Source organism: Aplidium turbinatum, chromosome 2, assembly GCF_918807975.1.
Source record: "Aplidium turbinatum chromosome 2, kaAplTurb1.1, whole genome shotgun sequence".
NCBI classification, from domain to species: domain Eukaryota; kingdom Metazoa; phylum Chordata; class Ascidiacea; order Aplousobranchia; family Polyclinidae; genus Aplidium; species Aplidium turbinatum.
In genome coordinates, this window is record NC_137473.1 from 47,620,887 (window position 1) to 47,642,183 (window position 21,297).

General features: G+C 37.2%; 1 protein-coding gene across 1 annotated transcript; it reads right to left on the reverse strand.

The window, feature by feature from the left end:
- Positions 1-568: 568 nt before the first annotated feature.
- Positions 569-20,764, reverse strand: LOC145785974 (suppressor of cytokine signaling 3-like). The gene is made up of 3 exons (XM_082597668.1): positions 20,181-20,764; positions 4,297-4,454; positions 569-2,690 (listed from the first exon to the last, which is right to left on the reverse strand). Exons 1-3 carry the CDS (start codon positions 20,352-20,354, stop codon positions 2,525-2,527), a joined length of 498 nt encoding a protein of 165 aa, XP_082453794.1. The 5' UTR covers positions 20,355-20,764; the 3' UTR covers positions 569-2,524.
- Between the last annotated feature and the right edge of the window lie 533 nt (positions 20,765-21,297).

Genomic DNA, 21,297 nt, shown 5'->3' on the forward strand with positions numbered 1-21,297 from the left:
ATTTTCTATCTGGGCAGTTGTAGGCCTACTTGTACTTTCTTTCATGCAGATGCGAGAGATTCGTCAAGCAGCTTCTATTTGAGCGTCTGCACTACTCGATAGACATTGGTTCGATATCTACAAACAGCGTTACAAAACATTAAATGACACCTATTTGTATGAGCTACTGGGGCCGAGAGTCTTTCGGACTACACTGGAAAGCTGCTCGCGAGCAGCCACTCTTTGGTTTCGACATCTTCTTGCCTATCTACCCAGTTAATATTCACTTAATCTGTAATTACCCAGCTTAGGCTAAGTCTAGATAGACTAAATTTGAAGATATTGCTAGAACAGGCTGTTAGAGCTGTCCCATTTAAAACTCGTAGTTTTTCTACTGTACATAAACGCAAAAAGACAGCTTTTGCTGGATGGGTCCGAACCTTGTTCTGTTAATATAGAATGTGAGCCAAAACCTTCTTTGACCATGTCATATCGCAACTGCTCGCTGTACTAGTGAGTGCTCAGCCTTGTGCTGATAGCCAGTAAGAACGCCACTTTCTTCACAAGAGCCTAGTCTGTTAGATAAGCTGTATAATCGTTAGTGTATTTTTACTTACAATAAACCCAGCAAAACAACTGCGGAACAAAATATTCGACAAGCAAAACAACATTGAAGAAATGAATAATACCGTAAAGCATGAACATTAACGTTTTTATGAAGTTGGTATCAAACTGTTGCAAATCTAATTTGCTTCCACGCAAAATACAGCAACAATAGGCTATAGGGCTAAACTTTATTTATTAAAAGACTAGGCCAAAAAACACATTGAAATTTGGCTACTTTAGGTAAACGAAAATCAGAGATGTATGTATACGCCGCATACTTGCGGCGTAGACTTTTTGTTTGCGCTAACGCTTGCGGCCACAGTTTTTTTGGATAGTTTGCGCTTGAGGCTACGCCGTCAAGTTTTCGCGTTTTTTTAGCGCATAGCGTCAACGCATACTTTTTAATGTATTTTTTTCGCTACAACAAGCCAATACCTTCCAGCGCTGCAGTTGAAAGAATGTTTTCAATGGGCAAAGACATATTAAAACCAAAACGCAGCAAAATGTCAGATGAACACTTTCAGATGCTTGTGTTTCTTCGTGAAAATTCAAAATAAAACTGTTTGTTTCGAGTGGTTTATACCGTGTGAATGTTTGGCACCTAGCAAACAAAATTAGTTTACGCTAGTGTATGCGCTGACGCCGCCAACTTTTTTTACAAGTTATGTTGACGCATACGGCGTATGGTTTTTCGAACGTTTGCGTTTACGCTGACGGCGTCAATATTTTTTGTATGCGCGTACATCACTGACGAAAATACGCAACCGGTAACCTATTGGCAAAACTATATCAGTAATAGAAATGAATGGGAGCGATTTGAAGGAGATGAGCTGACTGCTCTCTGAAACTTGAGAGGTCGCAAGCAACTAGTGGGGTTTCTTCTAAAGTATTTTTACCCCATGCAAAAATCCTTAAAAAGTGGACTACAACGTTTCTAGGTTACTTGATTTTTCTTTCAGCAACACATACATGTGAAAGTTATAGTCTGATTGATGGCGAAAATCTTCCCCGTAGGCTACTGAAAGAGTCTTTTTAATTTAAAAGATTAATCCTGTCAGTGTCTCATAGCCTACTTGTGAAAGCTTTGAATCACTGACACAGGCTCAACCATAGAGTTTGACAAATTGCAGTTTTCCACAAGAAATCAATAACACGTAACAGCGAAGTGGGCTAACAACAAAAGTCCACTAAAATGCGTCTTGAAAGCGTCAATAAATTGAGGTCACATAACTTACTTCTCACATGTTGTTGCTAAAAAATTGCAAGTAAATTCTCACAACATGAGCTGTTTAAAAGCTGTATAGACCTGGTCAGAATTATCAAACTAAGTTATTAGCCTACATATCTCCTCAAGAAGAATGCTAAACCATAAAGATTAGGGAGCTTTGTGTCTCTCTCTCTGTGAGACATAAATTTGCCATAAAATTAATGTTTTAACAAGAAAAGTTTAGAAATAGTCATTTTGAAATACAAGTGGACTACCATAAGCATTTTGTAACAGGTAGGCACTTTAACATGCAGATATCCAATCCAGCACGTAAATAAAATGTTGTTTGAGTGGTCATTCTTTTTACAATTTGCAAGGTAGGATGCGGTAACACAGAGCACGTAGGTTTCAGTACACGTAGTCTACACAAATCACGGCACGTGCAGGTGTTCAAACTTTGCAAAGGCATAAATAATAGTAACAGACAATTTTGCTGTACAAACTTTAATGCGAAGTGTGAAGAAGTTCAGGGGCATCATTTGCCACTGATAACTACAATTTCCGGTTTGATTGCTGAAAAATCAATATCACACGATTGTTTATCGTAATGGTGTGAATACAGATTCAAAAGTATTAAAACTCAAACAGCAACACAAATTATTGTTCTGAAATTTTTTGTTGAAGATGTGTGCACCAACAAAAGTTCCAACGCCAGCTGCAGCTCATTTGATCTCAAGAACGTTGACGTCGAAATTCAGTAAAAAAATTCCTAAACGATTGGTCTGCTTCTTTGTCGTCATAAAAGCAAACACCCCGACTATCTTCATTAACATAGTTTGAAGATTTGTAGTCGAGACGATTGAGCACAGGAGTTAAACCATATCGTTGTCCTCTTTCACTGCAAAAGATAAATGGCAACCTTTTAAACACCTAAACTGCTTAGTTTGCCAGTTTAATGCATAGCAGTGTTACCATTTTAGTCTTTTTAAAACCAAATCTGGTTTATTTTGCAACCGTTTGGTTTATTTTTTTCGATTTGGTTTATAGTTTATTTTTTATGTTTTTGGTTTATATTTGTTTTTTTTTGGACATACTTTATGTCTTATTTTTTAGTTTATTTCTGCTTCAATTTGGCTTATTCTGGTCTTTTTTGTTTAGCTTCATGTGTCGTCATGCGATTTGTCAGCAGGATTGTAGGGGAAGACGGGGCAAGTTGAGCAGGTTTTTTTTTAAATCTATTTTTTTATTTCACCAACTTTTTCGAAGACTCAAGTATTGCATTTCAAAAACATGCTAATAAGCCAAGTTTTTAGACAAAAACTGGTTGGTTTTATTTATTATTTTACACTGTATTCAAGTTTAAGTAACCACTGCACAAAATGTGCAGTTGTGCAGCACCATGGGGCAAGCTGTGTAGCACCATGGGGTAAGTTGAGCAACAACAATCGTTCGTTTTGACTAGGGGCAAGTTGAGCAACATATTACGGCCAGCAAAAGTACAGACAATTTATCAAATCAGCTATTTTTACATTCATTCACTAGTCATTTTTTACATTCATTCACGTGGAAGACTTTGAAACTATGTAAAAATGGCTAATAGGCTAGAACATTTGTAAATTAACAAAGGCGGTTTACAGGAACAGTTGCACAACTTGCCCCGTCATCAATTGCACAACTTGCCCCATTCACACTTTTTTTAAAGAACAAAAATTTCAAGAAAACTAACAAATGTAGGCCTACGAAAAAATTTTACTTGCAAAAATACAACTACATCATATGTCTACTGCCCCCTACTGCTAAAGTTTGACTAGTTCTACTGTGCATCCAAAAAGTCAAAATTTTGTTTGCATCCGAATTTAGATCCTAAGACCTAAACACCTTATATCGTTGATCACGCCTAACCTGCCCAAAAAACTGATAACTGCGATTCACGTGCTTCAAAGGCATTATAGGTAAAATATAATAATGGCGTTAAAGATTCATTACGCTAAGTTATTTATTTCCTTTCAAACGGGGACTTGCACAACTTGCCCCGTTGCACAACTTGCCCCGCCTTTTCATATGTTAGAGATGCAGCCAACACAAAATTTTTATCCGCACCACACACCACAACTGAATCACCTATCCGCACACCGTAAATTACAAAATTTTCAAAAAATATTTTAACGCGTTACTTTTTAGAAAGTCAATTGTGGCAAAAAAACACCCATGGCGTATAACTGGTAACCTACCGGTACAATTTGGTTTATTCTGGTCTTTTTTTTAGCTTCATCTAGTTTAGTTTTAAAAAACCTGGATGGCAACACAGATGCATAGCAGGCCTAGTACTTTTTTGCCATTTTAATGTAAATAGGCATTCATTACTCTGGTTTCAAATTTCGGCATTTCAACATGGCGTAAACATGTTTGAAGTAATGTAAATGTGTTTGTGAGCTTATTCTTATTTATCAACTGCTATATTGGCCTACAATACAACTAGTACCGGTACTCTATAGCCTACTCACTTGAGCACTTTGCTCCATGAGCTTATCAAATTTGCCACACAGGAAAAGCGGATGATTGTTAGCTTCACCGCACTTTCGTCCGTATCCAGCAAATATCTTCCAGAACTGTCTCTCTCGATCCGAATGTGTTTTACTCCATTTCTTCGATCTGTGATTTTCTGTAATGAACAGCATTTCGGTAATGATCTCTCTAGGGTTCAATTCATCAAATTTCGAAACAAACAGTTGTTTTATTTTGACGTTTATTTCCTTTGTCTTGATTTTGTTTTAAAATTAATTGTTGGTGAGAATTGTTTCAAAGTGAACTTTTCAAACTTGGTTTCGCTTCTCAAAAACAAGATTCATTTTGAACACCTTGATTCAGTTCTTTACACAGAAAACAAATTTCTTTTTACATTGATTGAACGTTTGCAGACTGTACTGTAAATACAGAATGTATAAATGATGGAATTTACTTTCTAAGTGAGTGGGGATTTTGAATGAAAAGGTAAGTGGTTCTCTACTGGCGATAGTCTTTTATAAATGGGCATGTCATTCGAAACATACAAAAACTCAGAATCAGGTCACTCTTGTGAGTACAGTGAGCTTATATGCAAATCTACATGAAAGAAGATTTACTTTTGGTGTAATAATCAACTTAATCTATTTCTTGTAAAGAATTTTTTTTTCGAGGAAAAATAAGTAGTAATCTGATTATTGTGTAGGCTTAAGGAGTTTCGGACGAAGCTAAAAAGTGTATTTCCTACATTTAAAGTCACGCACATTCCGAAACCGCAATGCACAGAGTCACGTTCAAAATGATGGTAGGTCTAATTCAGTTACATAAACATTTTTGGATTGAAATAACGTTCAGAAAACATCAACTGAGACCGCAGTAATTGATCTTTTTTAGCTCAGTTTGTGTTTTGGAGTCCACTTCAAATCTTTCAACCCACACGTCGGTTGACAATGTAATTTATTTCTTGATTTGAAGAAATTTGTTTCTACGAAGCATTTAGTTAAAATGGAGATAACTAGGCGCCAAGTATTCTGTGATAGGCTGTGCGGTGAAAAGGAAGCCTTCGAACAGTTCATGATAAAAATTTAATGAAAAACATTTCCGAGAAAAAAGAAATGAACACAAATTAATTTTTTTAGACAACATTGACTTTTAGAAAGCAAGAGTCGATGTCTCAAAACGGTCAAACCCATATCTGTCACGTTTAATCGAAATATCCGCTTAACCGGACCTCTTTCCCTAACCCCAAATGGATTTTTATAAAGAATTTTTAGCATGGACCTACCAGTTCAATCAAACAAATTTAGCTTGATTCCAACGAAAAATCTAACAATTAAGCGGCTTGAGTGCAAATACAATTTCGTGTTTTTCCACTGTGCTTTAGTAAAAAAGGTAAAGGTGAGTTCCATGCTTGATACAAGCATAGGGTGATGAGAAGATAGCCTAATGTTCTCATATGCTAAGCCGTCGGCACCAATGAAAGTAGGGTGGCCAGTTCCTTTCTTTCGGCCGCCTTTTCTTTAGCAACTATGCCTACCCAACTTATTACACTCTGGGTAAAGGTGAGCACTATTTTTTAACAACCAGCTGAAGCCGGGAGTCGAACCAGGATTGCATAATTGGAAAGCGCGAGCGCCTTATCCACTGCGCCATCCCACCGCCTTGTGGTTTAGCAGGTGTGTTTAAATTTGTAACGATCATATGGCCTACTGTAACTTGCAAGCCAATGCAGCGGTCATTGTAATCGTCTTTCATGGAGAAAAGACAGTAAATTGCTGTATTTGATTTTCACGCCTTTTATCTTCCCGCTTTATCTGCTGTCGAAGTAAGCAATAAGCGTGCAAAAATAGTTCTGTATTTCTGTCACTGGTAAATTGTTTTGCGCAAAACTGAAGAGCAATCGATTTTCTTCAAAGTCATATTGACTTTTTCCGTGAAAGAATAGTATCCGTTTGTCGTTCCGCATACAACAAAATCCATCAATTTTGCATTGATGCAACGTCTGCAGACGTGAAAATGTAAAAAGAAAAAATGACGGATTTTGCTGTCTGGGTCCCAATGCAAGTGAGTAAGGTTTAAATTTGCTAAAGATTGCTAAACAACATAAAAATTGACAGATTTTCGCTCCAATATCAATTCAAAACTGTTTAGCCAACTTAAATCGTGTAAATCACTTTTTAAACTTGTTTGTTTGTATAAGGAGCTACAAAAAGGTACTATTCTTTCATTAAAAATAATATGCTTTAAAACAAAAGTCTAACATGTTCTTGTTTTTGATATAGGTTTCATAAAATTCTTTTAAGAGTGAATAGAAATAAAACAATTGACGGCTTTCCACTGCTTCACTTGTTATCTCTTCTGGGAGAAGTTAGTATTCTGCTGTAGGCTATGAATTGAATTATCATATCAGTTTAGCTTACGTCAATATCGCTGTATTGAGTTACAAGCAAAGTTGTTTATTTAGTAGCAAATGGTAAGTTTTTTTCCACCCATCGTTTTCCGTTTCCTGCTTTCATAACGTTTTCCCGTCGAGTTTCTGGTAAACGACCCATGCGCACTTATCAGAACAGCGATGGTTTGTTGCGCAGTTTGGAGATCAGAGAAAGCAGCAGTAGGTAAACTTGTTTACACTGTTTCAACGTCAAACGACGCTGAAATCATGCAAAAATGCTCATTTTTTCCTGGCCTAAAACCATGGGATGATTGCGGCCAGGAATTCACTGGAAGCGAAGAAACTGCTTACCGATTAAAAGCTAAACTGCTGAGTGGATTTTTGATAAAGCAATATGCGAAGTCGTTGCATTGACGTCATATTCTTTTAATGGCAACATGAAGAAATAAATGGGAGAATGGTTGTGAACAAAACAGACAACGCTGAAAATGGTTATGAACACATGACAGACAACGCTGAAATACGTTTTCTTTTTCGTTCACTTTGACCAAAAAATGAGTTTTTGTCACTTTCACAAATAACATGGTCTACAGTGCACAAACGTAGGATGCAAATTGCAGTTGACACCAAAAGTTTTCTGTTTGCAATCTACTCACTATGTATTTCGCTTAGTAATTAAACAGTTTAACCAATCACCAAAACGAAATTCGTAATTACTTTATCAGGCATCTACTGAACTGATTTGTTTGATAATACATGTGCAGAATTGTCTTAAAGCCATTCAAAAAACTTACATCAACTCGAAACAGTAAGAGAAAAAATAATATCTTTTGCTTTGAATTATCAACTGAGTAAATAAGGTGAAGAATTTATTTACAATTTAATGGCAAAATGCTATACAGAATAAGTGTAATAATTGATTACCAGGTAAATTTTCTTTAGTATTATCAAAATTGGTTCAGAAATCAGACCGCTGATTGACGTTTCTTGAACGGGTGCAACATGCTTGCGTTTATTCAACCTTGTCTAGTAATTTATTCCAGGATTGTTAATGCTTAGGGTAGTACCAGTTACGATTGTTACTTTCGCTGCTTAGTGCTGCTTGTCAGGGAGTTTGGAGATAAACACTACAATTTTTGGAGCTGTAAAACCTTTAGAAGTCAGGTGAAATGAAGATAAAGTTGTCTATGATATAGAAAAAGTACAATATTCAAAATAGATGTTGTCGTATTCAGAAGTGGGCGACTATTTTGGTCAGAGTTTATAATTTTTTTTTTCCGCCTTAAAACGCTTCTAAGAACTGACTATACGTTAAAACCCGGAGGGTGACTTGTGCTATCACCACGTACTATGAGATTAAGTTCAATGGCAAAATGCTCCTTCCCTTTGGCTAGCCAATTTCAATGATTATGGTTATGTAAGCCTTAAACTTACGTAACGTTGATCTTGTTTACGTTACGGAAGCCCGTACAATCAACTTGGCCCACAAAGAGATTAGCATTTTAAGGAAGAAAAGGTTATTTCTAGAACTTTGAATGAGTAAGCATTGTTCTTTTGGATTTCACCAACTTCTATGCTTACATAACGATTTTAGAAATATCTGGATCGGTATACGTTGAAACAACCATTTTCAACGTTGATTTTATAAACCAAACAATGCGATACTGGCATAAAAGTTATTTTTTGTTTCAACAACTGATTTTGTAAACCTTTTTCTTGGGAAACGTTGATATGAAGTCATGTCATATTTGTGGTTTGAAAACAAAAAATGATCCATTTAATCGGATACGAAATGTTTAATCGTGGCATGACCTTGATTTCAATTGTATTTAACGATAATTATTTATTAAGTCTAACTTCATCATCTTGATTAGCAATAGTTAACTACTGTAGACCTAAAATTATTGTCGTTTCGACAAAAAGAAAATAACGCGTTTCTGAGGTAGAGATTTTGCCATCAATTTTTTCATTTTGACCGTGATGTTTTTTCTAATTCCTTGAAACAGAATTTATTGTGCGATAAACTGCATTTTGTAGTTATAGCACATCCAGTTGCAACTGCACAATTCTTGTCATGTTACAATTCGTTTGGTGCGTTCATGAATAACAAAAGAATTTTAAATTTTGTCCTCAAGTGACCAACATCTGTCAAGCAGGAAGAGTATTGGATTCAAGTGCTTTTAAAATGAAATCAATTTGTATGGTCTATACTTACAGGCTTGATTAAAATATAGTTATTTTCACAACTCAGAGCTAAACAGAATAAGTCATAGAGAACTAAAAATACGATGTTTAGGGTCTTCAAAACGACAGTGCAGTGTTACAGGCTAAAAAGCCCTGATTTGTCCACAACTTTTTGTTTTAAACTCCATAATGCAACGACTTAGTCTTAAAATATTTAATAACTTGCCTAACCAAATATCAAACCAACTGAATCGTGTTCAACTCCAAAACAAGTTGAATAATCCCAAATGCCTCGCTATGTCAAGCTCATGTTTTACCTGCCCAAGTCGCATGCCACAAAGGATTTTTCTCTTGTGGACTACTTTGTCAAGTTAAAATCGGTTAAAGTTATTTTTCTATCTTTAGTAAAGTTAGTTAATCTAAAAAGGACGTGCTGGTTGGGTATTTCAGAATAAAAAGAAACGAAGTGGCTATTCTTACAACATATTGTAAAACTAGCCTCTGAAGCTATTCTTACAAGCACCACTCAAGCAAGACGTTGTTTACTCGAGCAAGACCTTAATGCGCTCAGGCGTTTCATCCGACGACGCTCATACGTATTTCGCGCGCATGCGTATTGGCTTGTGCTGCACACTTGATCGCAAAGTGGACCGCGGTAGTTGCTGATTTTGCTGATCGAAACTACACGTCAATGAATCCATCGTCATCATGATTACGAAGGGAGCATTATATTACAGTTTTGAGGCAATGGGAAAAAGAAAACTTTGTCAATGTTTATGTGAGAAATTCCATAACAATTAAACGCGCAAAACGACGTCTAGCACTTACATCCACAAAAACCTGGAATGAGCAGTTGAAGTATCGTACAATACAGTATGCTTGTGTGCATGGAGGAAGAACACCCAAATCATGTAGTCAAGGAAAAAGACCAAATCAAAGGTAAGTAATGATGGTTTTGTCCTTGGTGCCCATAGGTTGAGCTACTCATGTAGCCTATATGCATAAGTTTTGCTAATAGATTGAGTTTTGCATAAGTGCAAATTGCCTACATTCCTTATGAATGCTGAGAACTTAGCAAAATGCATATATTCTGCTGAACCATTCCCGCATGCTGTCTATTGTAATTTCCATTGAATTGTCATGCCCAGAATTATTCCTAAGTTGCATTGAATTACCGTACCCATTAGTTTTGTCAATTTCCCCATAAGTTACGTCGAATTGCTCATCAGCACAATTTGTCGAATTACCCGTAAGTCTCATGGAATTATCCATAAAGACATGTCTTATGGGTCTTCAACGCAGCTTTTTGGCAATTTGACGTGACTTGTGGGTAAATCGACTAGATTTATGAGAATGCTCGGCTGAACTTGTGGTAATTCAACGTGACTTTATGGATAATCCAGCCGGACTTATGGGTAATTCAGGTGGGCTTATAGGTAATTGGATGCAACTTATGGGCAATTCGACATGACTTGCAGGTAGGCTACTTCAACGTGAGTTATGGCTAATTCAAGTGTACTTATGGGTGATTCAACACGGCCTATGTCACCTCATCTTTGTTGTTTTTCAGTACTTTTATCAAAGGTTGTCCATTTGGAATCAAAGTAAATGCAACGTCAGATGGAAAAGCGCTATGCATCACTGAGATTAGTAATGTCAATGATCATAATCATGATTTCAATGAAGTAAGTGGAAATAACCCTTTGTAGTAGTCATAGCCTTTGAGCTATGGTCACACTTGCTCTGTATACGATGAGGCTTTCATCAGAAATTATGTGAAGGATAAAAAAGAGCAATAACATTAGGGGGGGGGGGGGTTAATCGGCTTTTTTTTCAAATTCAATTTTAACCCAGGTTTTAGGATACAATAGTACATTCTAAGAACTCTAGTAAAAAAAATTTGAAATTTCCGTCTAAAACCCCCCTCTATCCAAAAAATTACTTTTCGTGTACAATTGCATTTTGATTATGACACTTGAAGTTCAAATATTGTTTGCTACTGTACTAAAACACGTTAAAAATGTTGCAAGACAGATTTTCTGATTTTGACTTCATCGTAAGACACGGTAAAGTGGTCATTTCACTTTGCGCGCATTACTACGCACATGCTGAATATGACCAGTTTGTGCGAAACTGGTCATATTCAAGCCGCCGATTCACCAAACCTGGTGATCTTGCCCATCTCTGTGGGTTGGACACCTGTCAAATGATATGTCGTTTTCTTGATTATGTGCATATAAATTATTTTTCAGAATGCATTTAATTTGATGCCTAAACAACGAAGATTAAATGAAACAGAAAGCAGTGTGATCGGAGAAATGCTTGCCACCAAAGCAAATAAAAAGTTGGTACAAAAGCACATTGCAGCTTCTACAGGAAAAACAGTTATTCTTAAAGATCTGCATAATATTGCCGCAAAACAGAGACCTTTGTATGAAAACACCTATGATGAACTTATTAATGAAATGAAGAAAGAAAAAGGTTAGTCGACAGACAAAACTTTTTTGTTTGTTATTATATACAAGATATGTTCATGCTAAATAGTAGAGATGACTTTCCATGTGCAGTATGATAAGTAGTGATAGAATGAGCTCCGGTTCCGGTCAAATTCTGGCTCCGGGCTGGAGGTGATGTGACTCCGGCCTAGAGCCGGAGGTGTGTGTGCAAGCTGTGGTCAGGGTCATGACCTTGGATAAATCTTTTTTTTTTTGCATCATTGTAGTACTGCAGCAATGCAAGAATAGGCTACCAGGTTGCCTGTAACATTGGTCAACACCGTAGGCGTATTTGCAATCTATAGGTCGCTGCTGCAGATTGATTGTCACATGATATTGTGTGTGAGCATTCTTCTTAAACCATTTCAGATATAATGTCAATTAAGCAATTCGCGATTGACCTCTCGCTGTAATGGTTTAGACTGCAGATGAATTATTTCGATGACGTGGGTTCAATTCCCACCATTGCTAGTTCAATTTAAAGTGTTGACCGCCTGGTTTACCGGTCAATAGACTTCGTCTACTGCAGTGAACTGCGGATTACCAGTACGCACATCATAGTAGGCTACACAAGAAAAATATCTAAGTTTCAGACGTTTTTCTATTCAGAAAACGTTTGTCTAGTATAACCAACACAGAACCCTACAACGTGTGGAAAATTTGCAACATTGAGCTATAAAGGGTCAATTGAGAGTATTTTTTGCTTCATTTTCTTCACAAGAATTCATTCTACTTTCCCAACCTCATGCTCCAAAAATTTTTGTTGCAACATAAGGCGCTATGGGGATTGTAAGATTGAAAGCGGGATCAAGGAATTCAATCAAAGGTCTTCAATATCTTGAAACAATTCTACATTGAGTGGATAGAAATAGAAAACATTGCTAAATTTGAAATCTACGTAAAAGTTTACTCCTAATGGATCCTTTTAACGGACCCTAAGCATTGCCATGTGGCATCTTTTAGAGAATTGGGTGAGAGTGGTATACAACCGCTCAGTTGGAACATTGATTATATGATGTAAATATTACCAAAGGCATAAACATCCTTCCTCTGGCCAATAATTAGAATAACATAGAATAGAAAACAAATTTCACTAAAAGTTGATGTTTTTGCTTTTAAATCTGATGTAGTCTGGCCCAGGATTGCCAAGATTCTTGCTTTGTAGGGTATACCAATCCTCAGTTTATTTTCATTTTAGGTGCCGCAGTAGATGTGTTTGCAGATGATGACAAACAATTGCAGGCGATATACTTTCAAACGAAAGACATGCGGGAAACCTTTGCGGCATATCCCGAAATGCTGCTGATTGATGCAACCTACAAACTTAATGACTTGAGAATGCCATTATATATGTTATGCTGAATGTTGATGGCTTAGGTCAGAGTGAAATTGTGTGTCTGTGGCTTGTAGCCACTGAAGACAAACTGACTATCAGCAAGCTGTTAACTCAGTTTAAACTCCACAATCCAGCTTGGGATAAAGTGGAGGTTGTAATGGCTGACAAAGACATGACAGAGCGGGATGCCATGATGAAAATGCTACCTACTGCAGAAATTTTAATTTGCTATTTTCATACCCTTCGCACTTTTCGTAGAGAAGTTTCCATGGAAAAATTAGGCATTTCTTCAGCCCAAAGGCAGGTATCACTTGAAATTTTAGGAAAACTGGCAAATGCCAAAAATGAGTCAGCTTATAAGTTAATGTATAACCAATTCGTTGAAACAGTCCCAATTGCTGTCACAACATATTATAACGACTGGCATGCTATTCGACATCAATGGGTGGATGGACTGAGCAACTTGAAAGCTAATTTTTTGAACAGAAGTAATAATCGACTGGAATCCATCAATGGAAAGTTGAAAAGTGTCATAACAAAATACTCAGGAATGACAATGTTTTTTAAAGATCTGATGGCATGTATCCAATCTCTTTCCACCGAACGTGACCACAAAGCGTCAAATGCTTTCCTTAAGGTTCCAATGGATGCGATTTCAAGTGTGGCGGAGAGACAATACCAACAGCTACTGACACCATTTGCATATATTCATGTGCAACAACAATTCAAGTTAGCGGAAAAGGTTGTCATGTCAGAGATTTTGAATGATTCTGCCATAGTAAAATCTCGTGTCCATGGGGAATTGGCAGTCACAACAACAGCATGTCCTTGTGGATTCACATCATCAATGCTGCTACCTTGTAGGCATGTCTTGGCAGTTAGAAGGCAGCTCCATATGTCAGAGTACAATCCCAATCTTTGTTCAGAACCGGTGGACAATGCAATATTTTCTTAAATCCCATCGCCTGACAAGAAACTCACTGGACAACGGTCCTGCATCCACATTACCAGCTGTTGAGATTCTTAACAAGCCTCAAAGAAGATGTGTTTTATCAGAACAGCAAAAGTATCGCCGGGTTCAAGATATTTCCCAGAAGATTGCGTTAATGATATCTGAACAAGGAATGGATGAATTCCAATACAACCTGGATAATTTACGACAAATTGCAGAGTTCTTGCAGGAAGGAAAGAAATTCCAAGTTGTGAACTTTTTGGGTCAAACTCAGAAAGGTAGGCCTATAATTATATGCTAGCACTATTTACTAAATCAGAAAAACTAGACTACTTTTTCAAATATCTGAAGAGGTATGGGTTAGTTACTGCAACTTGCGTCGTGATTTTGCACTTTTGCAGTCAATTCTTTTTTGAGCAATGATTTTTATGGCGTTGAGCTATCCAATAGGTGGGCTAATATGTACTGCATGCGCACTAATTTACGATTATACAAGGTTGCAGATGCTCAGTAATTCTGCTTTTGTGAACAACTGCATGATCCTTTTCAGGCACTGATACTGGAAGTGCTGCTGCAACATCTTCCAGCAATGATCCTGGAATTGCATTTCCTACGGTCTCAAACAGTACTTTACAGCACACACCCGGTGACGTCTTGTCGACCGTTGATACCAGTGCGATTATGATGCAGACACCGTCCAGTTCTATTCAGTCTTTTACAAGTATGTGCTGTTTCTGAAACATTCATTTCTGATTAGTTGTTTTTTTCTTGCATTGCATAATGCACTATGTTTATTAATTTTTTAATAAAAACGTTGAAATAGTGATGTTTTCTACGTTGTAGCTTATATTCGATTCTCGTTGTGTTTATTAACAGATGATGCAGGATCAATTAAATTTCCACCGAAGATGATGAAACGTGGCAGGCCAAAAGGAGCTGGATTGACAGTCATTGGGTTACCACGCAAGAGACAAAAAAAGAGCGGACCAATTCCATTCAGACTGAAGTCGCTTTTCAGAAAGAAGCAGGTTTGTTGCATTTATGTTTGTGTGACTTCATTTTTGTTATAGCCTACGTTAGTTTAAAAAACTACACTTTGACTTCTGTGGGCCTGCCTAGCCGATAGGCTACGTCAAAGCGTACGTAGGCTACATCAAACAAAGTCACCCATGGTCATATTTTTCAGCAATACTCAGTTGGTTTGTCGATTCTGAGGTAATAGAAGAGGTCTTGCGTCCATTCAGCGATCGACTGATCGAAGAAAATGAAATTGAAACATTGCCCGAAAGAATTCCAATGAAGTGTTTAGATGAAAACATTGCCATTGCTTCTGTGCGAAGACATTTTTCTTTTGACGGTTGGAAGTTGATGGAGAACCTACTGACTACTTTGCGAAATAAACGCCGCTGGTTGTGCACCTCCTGTTTTTTAGATCTTGATGCCGGCGACAGCATCATGTGCGACTCGTGTCTGGATTGGCACCATCTGAGATGTCTTGGTAGAACAATGCCGCCAAAAACGAAGTCTTGGTTCTGCAGGAAATGCAACCTTATGGAGAAGTGACATTGAATGTTCAGGTGATACTGCAATCTCGGTGTGTCAATCAAACCAAGGATATGTAAACCGTGACCTACGAAAAGACTTATTGGCCTTGACGCGTTATGCTTGAAACTTGTAACATTTGATAAAAATCGTTTTTTCAATGGTCCTCACATAAAACGCTAACGATGTGTTCTTGAATGACTAATGAATCCAATCCTGGCATTAAAAGTTCTGATTCATTTAGGACATTTAACATTCTTTGGGAGAGCTGGCTGAAAGTCATGGACTAGTACAGGTTTGTAATGTAGTTGCTGCAATATACTACGGTCCAACAAGACCTTCAACAGTTCACCAATATTCAACTATTTTACTGTTTCCAACTTCACACAATTAGTATATGTTGAACTCTTTCATAGCAAATGGTGGTACAGAACTTGAAAATAGCAAGTAAAAGGTAGCTCGAAGCTGCAGTTTTTTTTTTTGACTGACTCATCAGGAGCTGTCATCAGAATAAAACAAACCTAAATGTGGTGAAATAGTCTATTTATAGTAGAAGGAAAGAAGAAAAACTGGAGCTTCAAACTATCAGCTACCTTATACTCGCTAAATCCAGATTTGTTGCATGTGTGTAGTATTTACATTTCTTCACTGTAATCTTAGGCTATGGCATAAATGCTTTGATTTCTTATGGCAAAAAATGGGTGATGAAGATCCATAAGTTTATAACAATAAAAAATCAATTGTTTATTGTTGAAGTGGTTGGCTTCAGTTGAAGATGCCATGAGATCCATTGAAGAGTACGAAGCAAAAGCAGGAACGAAGCTTGTTGTTCAGAAACGAGCATAGCCTACGGTGCCATGTTAATGTTGATTTTTAACATCCTGTCATTGTAATTCACTAGTGTAATAAGTGTTGATATTCATACTACAATAATAAGCCTTTTCTTTGTTGACAAAGATTCTGAAAAGGTTTTTGCAAAGCACAGTGTTTTCACCAAAGTGGAGGTTAGGCATCATAAAAGAGGAAATTTACTAACTGCAAATTACTAACTGCAAAAAATGCTATAAACATATGTAAATGTGTTCTGTTTCATCAACTTTTCATCTCGTTTCTTAAAGACACGCAGTTTTCAGGTGTAAAAGCTTTGTTGATTCAAAGTGACCTAGCCTACTTCACTGACCTCTGTTGTATTTTTTCCATCTAGTTTGCCAAATCCATACGCCTATGTGGTGTTATTGATTGGACCAAGTGACATGTTCAGCGGTAACCAAAGGCAGGGTTTGGGTCACAACCAATGTTTGTTTTGAGACAATTTATTTTTTACCATATTCACGTAGTAGGCCTGGTGGTTTTCAATGTTACGTAGCCTACAGTACCGTATATTATTTCTGTAGGCTACTATCATAAGATGAAAATTTAGTTGATTGTAACTCATCTTAGATGAAGAGAATACGATTGTTGCATCGTTACGGCCAAGGCATTTGCCTCTTGGATGCAACTTACAAGACGTCCAAGTATTCCCTTCCTCTATTTTTTCTTTGCGTCAGAACGAATGTTGGTTACCAGGTTGTTGCTACGTTTATTATCCAAAATGAACAAGCTTCGGACATAGCAGAAGCACTTTCTGTTGTAAAAGGGTGGTCAGAAAACTGGAACCCTTCGTTTTTCATGACCGATAAATGTGAGGCGGAAATCAAGGCCATCAAAAGCGTTTTTTCAAGTTAGTGAATTGCAGTAACAATTTCGTTGCTTGTGTGCTGTCTCCATTGCTCATGCATTTGTGTCGTCACTGTTAAGTTGCTACTGTACTTTACCACTCAGTGCCCACGACTTCTTGTTCCGCAGATTGCTACGTGTTACTCTGTGCCTTTCATCGCGAACAAGCCTGGGAAAGGTGGATGAGGAAAAGTGACAATGGCGTTCGCGATGATAAAGCAATTGTGCTGACATACTGGACGCAATGAAGAAAGCAACTACATAGAACAGACTTGTTTGCAGTCAAACCAGGCGACAATGAGCGATTGGCAAACGCGATACCCCCCTATTCAGGGATAATATGCGTGTCTGTGACCGCAGGGGACCTGGAGCCGAGTTGTTTTGCACGTTGATAGCACCATGCAGTTGCAAGCAAAGTGGGGCGTGTTGTCACAGGGGCGTGTTGTCACAGCACGATTTCCATGTGATAACCTAAGCGTATAACCACGAGTTTTCAATGGAAGGCATAGTTTTCAGTTCTCTTTCGTACAAGCAGTGAAGGTTAATAAATTTGTCACCACAGCAGAAATTATGAGGAGTACCATTGAATTTTGGGCAAAATCAGGTTTTATAACTAAACTAAAAAATGGTCTGGCAAACTAAGGTATGATCATAACTGATCAGAAAAGGTACCATTCGTTAGCTTTAAGCCTGTTCTTTTCATCATACCAAACAGATAAGACATGCAAGTAGAGATGTACACATGGTTGTTGAAACCACGTGAGTTCATACCACGGGGCGTGTTGTCACAGCTGTGACTACACGCCCCGTGGTGTGCATTTTTAATATTAAGAAACATAAAAAATTATTTATGCTTATACAACGAGGTAATATGCGTATTTGTTAAAATACAACGCTTTTTTAGGTAATAAAAATTAATATTAGATAATGATACACACATATATTCGATAATGACAAAAAATTCTCAAGATGACATTTTTATTGTTTTTGACAATGGGCATAAAATTTTTACCAATATGTTGAAATTAAATTTTTTTGCATTTCGTATATTTTTTTATTCGTTCAGCCTGTATTAAAACCATTTTTTGTTGGTTTCTGTCATATTTTAATCATAAAGCATGTGCAGAAATTTTGTGACAACACGCCCCATGCTCTGTGACAACACGCCCCGGGGTGGGGCGTGTTGTCACAGCCCATTCACTTGCATTAAACATGCATTTATGTAAAAACGAAATAATCCAGAAAAACTTTAGCTGTAGCAAAAAGAAGTCGAATGATACCTCTCTCAATTGCACTATCTAGCATCTCGCTACTATTGGTACAGAACGAGATATATGCTGATTTGTAAAAATTGTGACAACACGCCCCACTTTTCCCTAATAGGCTACTGAGCTCACATTTTGAACAATTCTGTGATCTTCACACCAAGGTTTTTTTCAGTTTCTAACACGACCACAAATCGCAGCGCATATGCGTGCTTAGTGTTAAGTAACAGCCTTGTGGAAAGTGTTGTGGATTGAATTTGCTAGTTCAAATATATTGATTCCGGTACCCAAAGCCTCAAATGAATTCACGAATATCGTAATTGTTAACAATGGCATATAAATTAGGATGTTAGTGCACACAAAGTAGGGAAAGTATTGCTTGAAAAGTTGATTCCTGGGACAAAAATTGAACACTGTAGTCTGTAGGCTATGTCGAGCAGAAACTGGTTTAGTGTTTTAAGGTGGTCAAAAATGTAAGCATGCGTCTATTTGCATCCAACAAATAACGAAACTCTAAACTTCTCAGTTTGGTCGGGAAACAAAAAGGGTTGCGAGGACAAATGGCAGGTCTCATCTAGGCAAGGAGAGGAGGGACACATGGGTGATGATCTGGCCTAACAATTACTGTGCTGTGCTCAAAATATGTACAGTTTTTGTTTAACATGTGCGGTATTCACTTTTTGTAAATAGTCAATGCACTATGGTACTTCCACTATTATAGTGGAAGTACCATAGTGCATTGGTTATTTAAGAGTCTGGCTTACCTTTATCTGGGTAGACGATAGCTTGTGCTTTCCAGCAATGGTTCAATTGTTAAAATCGAAGCAGAAACAAGCAACTTACAACTAATTTAATAAAGACATATAATGATTGCAGACCGGGGAGACTTGTATACTTGCTTCGATTCGGAAATGCAACGAGTCATCGGGCGCTATTTGCTTGTGTTTGAAGCCCGGTTGCTCGCTTTGTGAAAAAGCTATCAACCTTAACTTTTACTTGTCAATAGACAGAGATATGTTCTTTAGATTAGCGTTTATTAAATGCTGGTATCTTTAAAAGGTATTTTTGGAATAAATGGTTAAAGTCGGTCAAGTTCAACTCTTTACCTAAGAAATATTTTTAACTTTTAGAGTTTGGCTTACCTTTATCTAGGTAGACGATAGCTTTTGCTTTCCAGCAACGGTTCAATTGTTAAAATCGAAGCAGAAACAAGCAACTTACAACTAATTTAATAAAGACATATAATGATTGCAGACCGGGGAGACTTGTATACTTGCTTCGATTCGGAAATGCAACGAGTCATCGGGCGCTATTTGCTTGTGTTTGAAGCCCGGTTGCTCGCTTTGTGAAAAAGCTATCAACCTCAACTTTTGCTTGTAAATAGACAGAGATATGTTCTTTAGATTAGCGTTTATTAAATGCTGGTATCTTTAAAAGTATTTTTGGGATAAATGGTTAAAGTCGGTCAAGTTTAACTCTTTACCTAGGAAATATTTTTAACTTTTAGAGTCTGGCTGACCTTCATTTGGATAAACGATAGCTTGTGCTTTCCAGCAATGGTTCAATTGTAAAAATCGAAGCAGAAACGACAGAGATATGTTCTTGATTAAATGCTGGTATCTTTAGAAGTATTCTTCGGATAAATAGTTAAACTTGGTCAAGTTTAACTCTTTTCTAAGTAAAGGCGGACACCTGCATGCTTTTTTTGTCATAGTTGACTGATTTCACCCCATTTTTACACCATTTTTTGGTGGATTCCTCCTCTGTGATGTCATCGCTTTTTTAACCAGGTTGGCGACTTGTATACCAGCTCCAGATCACGCATGAGCGCATATTGATGTCAAACGTAATGCTTGAGTGGTGCTTGTAAGAATAGCCTCTGAGGCTATTTTTACAATATGTTGTAAGAATAGCCACAGCCAAAAAGAAATGCTTACAACCTTCATAATGACCTTGTTGCAAACAATTTGTTGTTGATTGCATCAAATAGCAAGTATATCTAACCTGTGATATAGCGTACTCGTAGCCAGGTTCTTGTGAAGGACGAATCAGGTAAGATCCAACGGGTAGTTTTGATAACACAACAGTAGCAGAAGCCGAGTCCAAATTTTTCCAAAAATATGGCGAGTATTCGATGCAATAGCAATAACTTTTTGTTGCAGCGTGTGTTTCTTTCATCTTGTTAAGATAGGGTGAAATTAGTAGTTGAAATATTATGACGTTTTGTTCTGTAGCTTTTCGGCAAAACAGGAAAAAGACAAATTGCTCAATTCAGAATCGTTCTTTATAATGCCACGTCACCGGAAAATAGACTTTTTTCCGCTTCTTTATAAAGAAATTGATTTCACAGAAAAGATCTTCACAAAAACTAAAAGCTTGTTCAAGGAAAAAAAATTCTTTTCGCTCTTCTCAACACTAAAACAACACTTTTCACTCTTCTTTGAAAGACTAAAATGAAACTTTACAGCAGAATTGCGAATTGTTCACAAAGTGTGAAACTTTCGATACTTCTTCAAATATAATGCGCAGGCAGTACCAAAACAAAACTCGAGCAAGTTAGGTAAAAAAAAACGTGTCTGCCAAACATGAACGCAAGCCTTCACTGAGAAAAAAAGCCCGTGCCACGATCTTTTTAAAGTGCTGTAGCAGTGCAAAATGTGAGGCGTTTTGTTGAGCTGGCTGGGCAGTTCCAGGAAGATTCTGAGAAACTATGCGTGTTCATTTATCGCACTGTGACGAGAGGTGTGTTTTTACTTGTTTGTCAATGACGTATTATCCCAAATTGTCCTTCCATACTTGTATGTACAATGTACATAAACTTTGTTATATAATTGCTACAAAGCCTTTTTAAAAAATGCTTCCCGTGGCTAAGAAGTTCGTAAGTTGAAACAAGCATCAAAAATTTGTTAGCTGCAAACTTTTTAACTATTGTTTTTCTGAGGGTTTAGTTGACTTCTAGTTTGTGATTCTTTTAAAGTTTGATCCACTCTGCTCGTCGGTTTGACGTAAAAACGCAAACGGATACCTGATGCGTGATCTGATAGTAATTTCTGTTACGTATGTGTGTAATGTAATTAATCACCTGATTCACTCCACAAAAAGGGTAAACAAATTTTCCGAT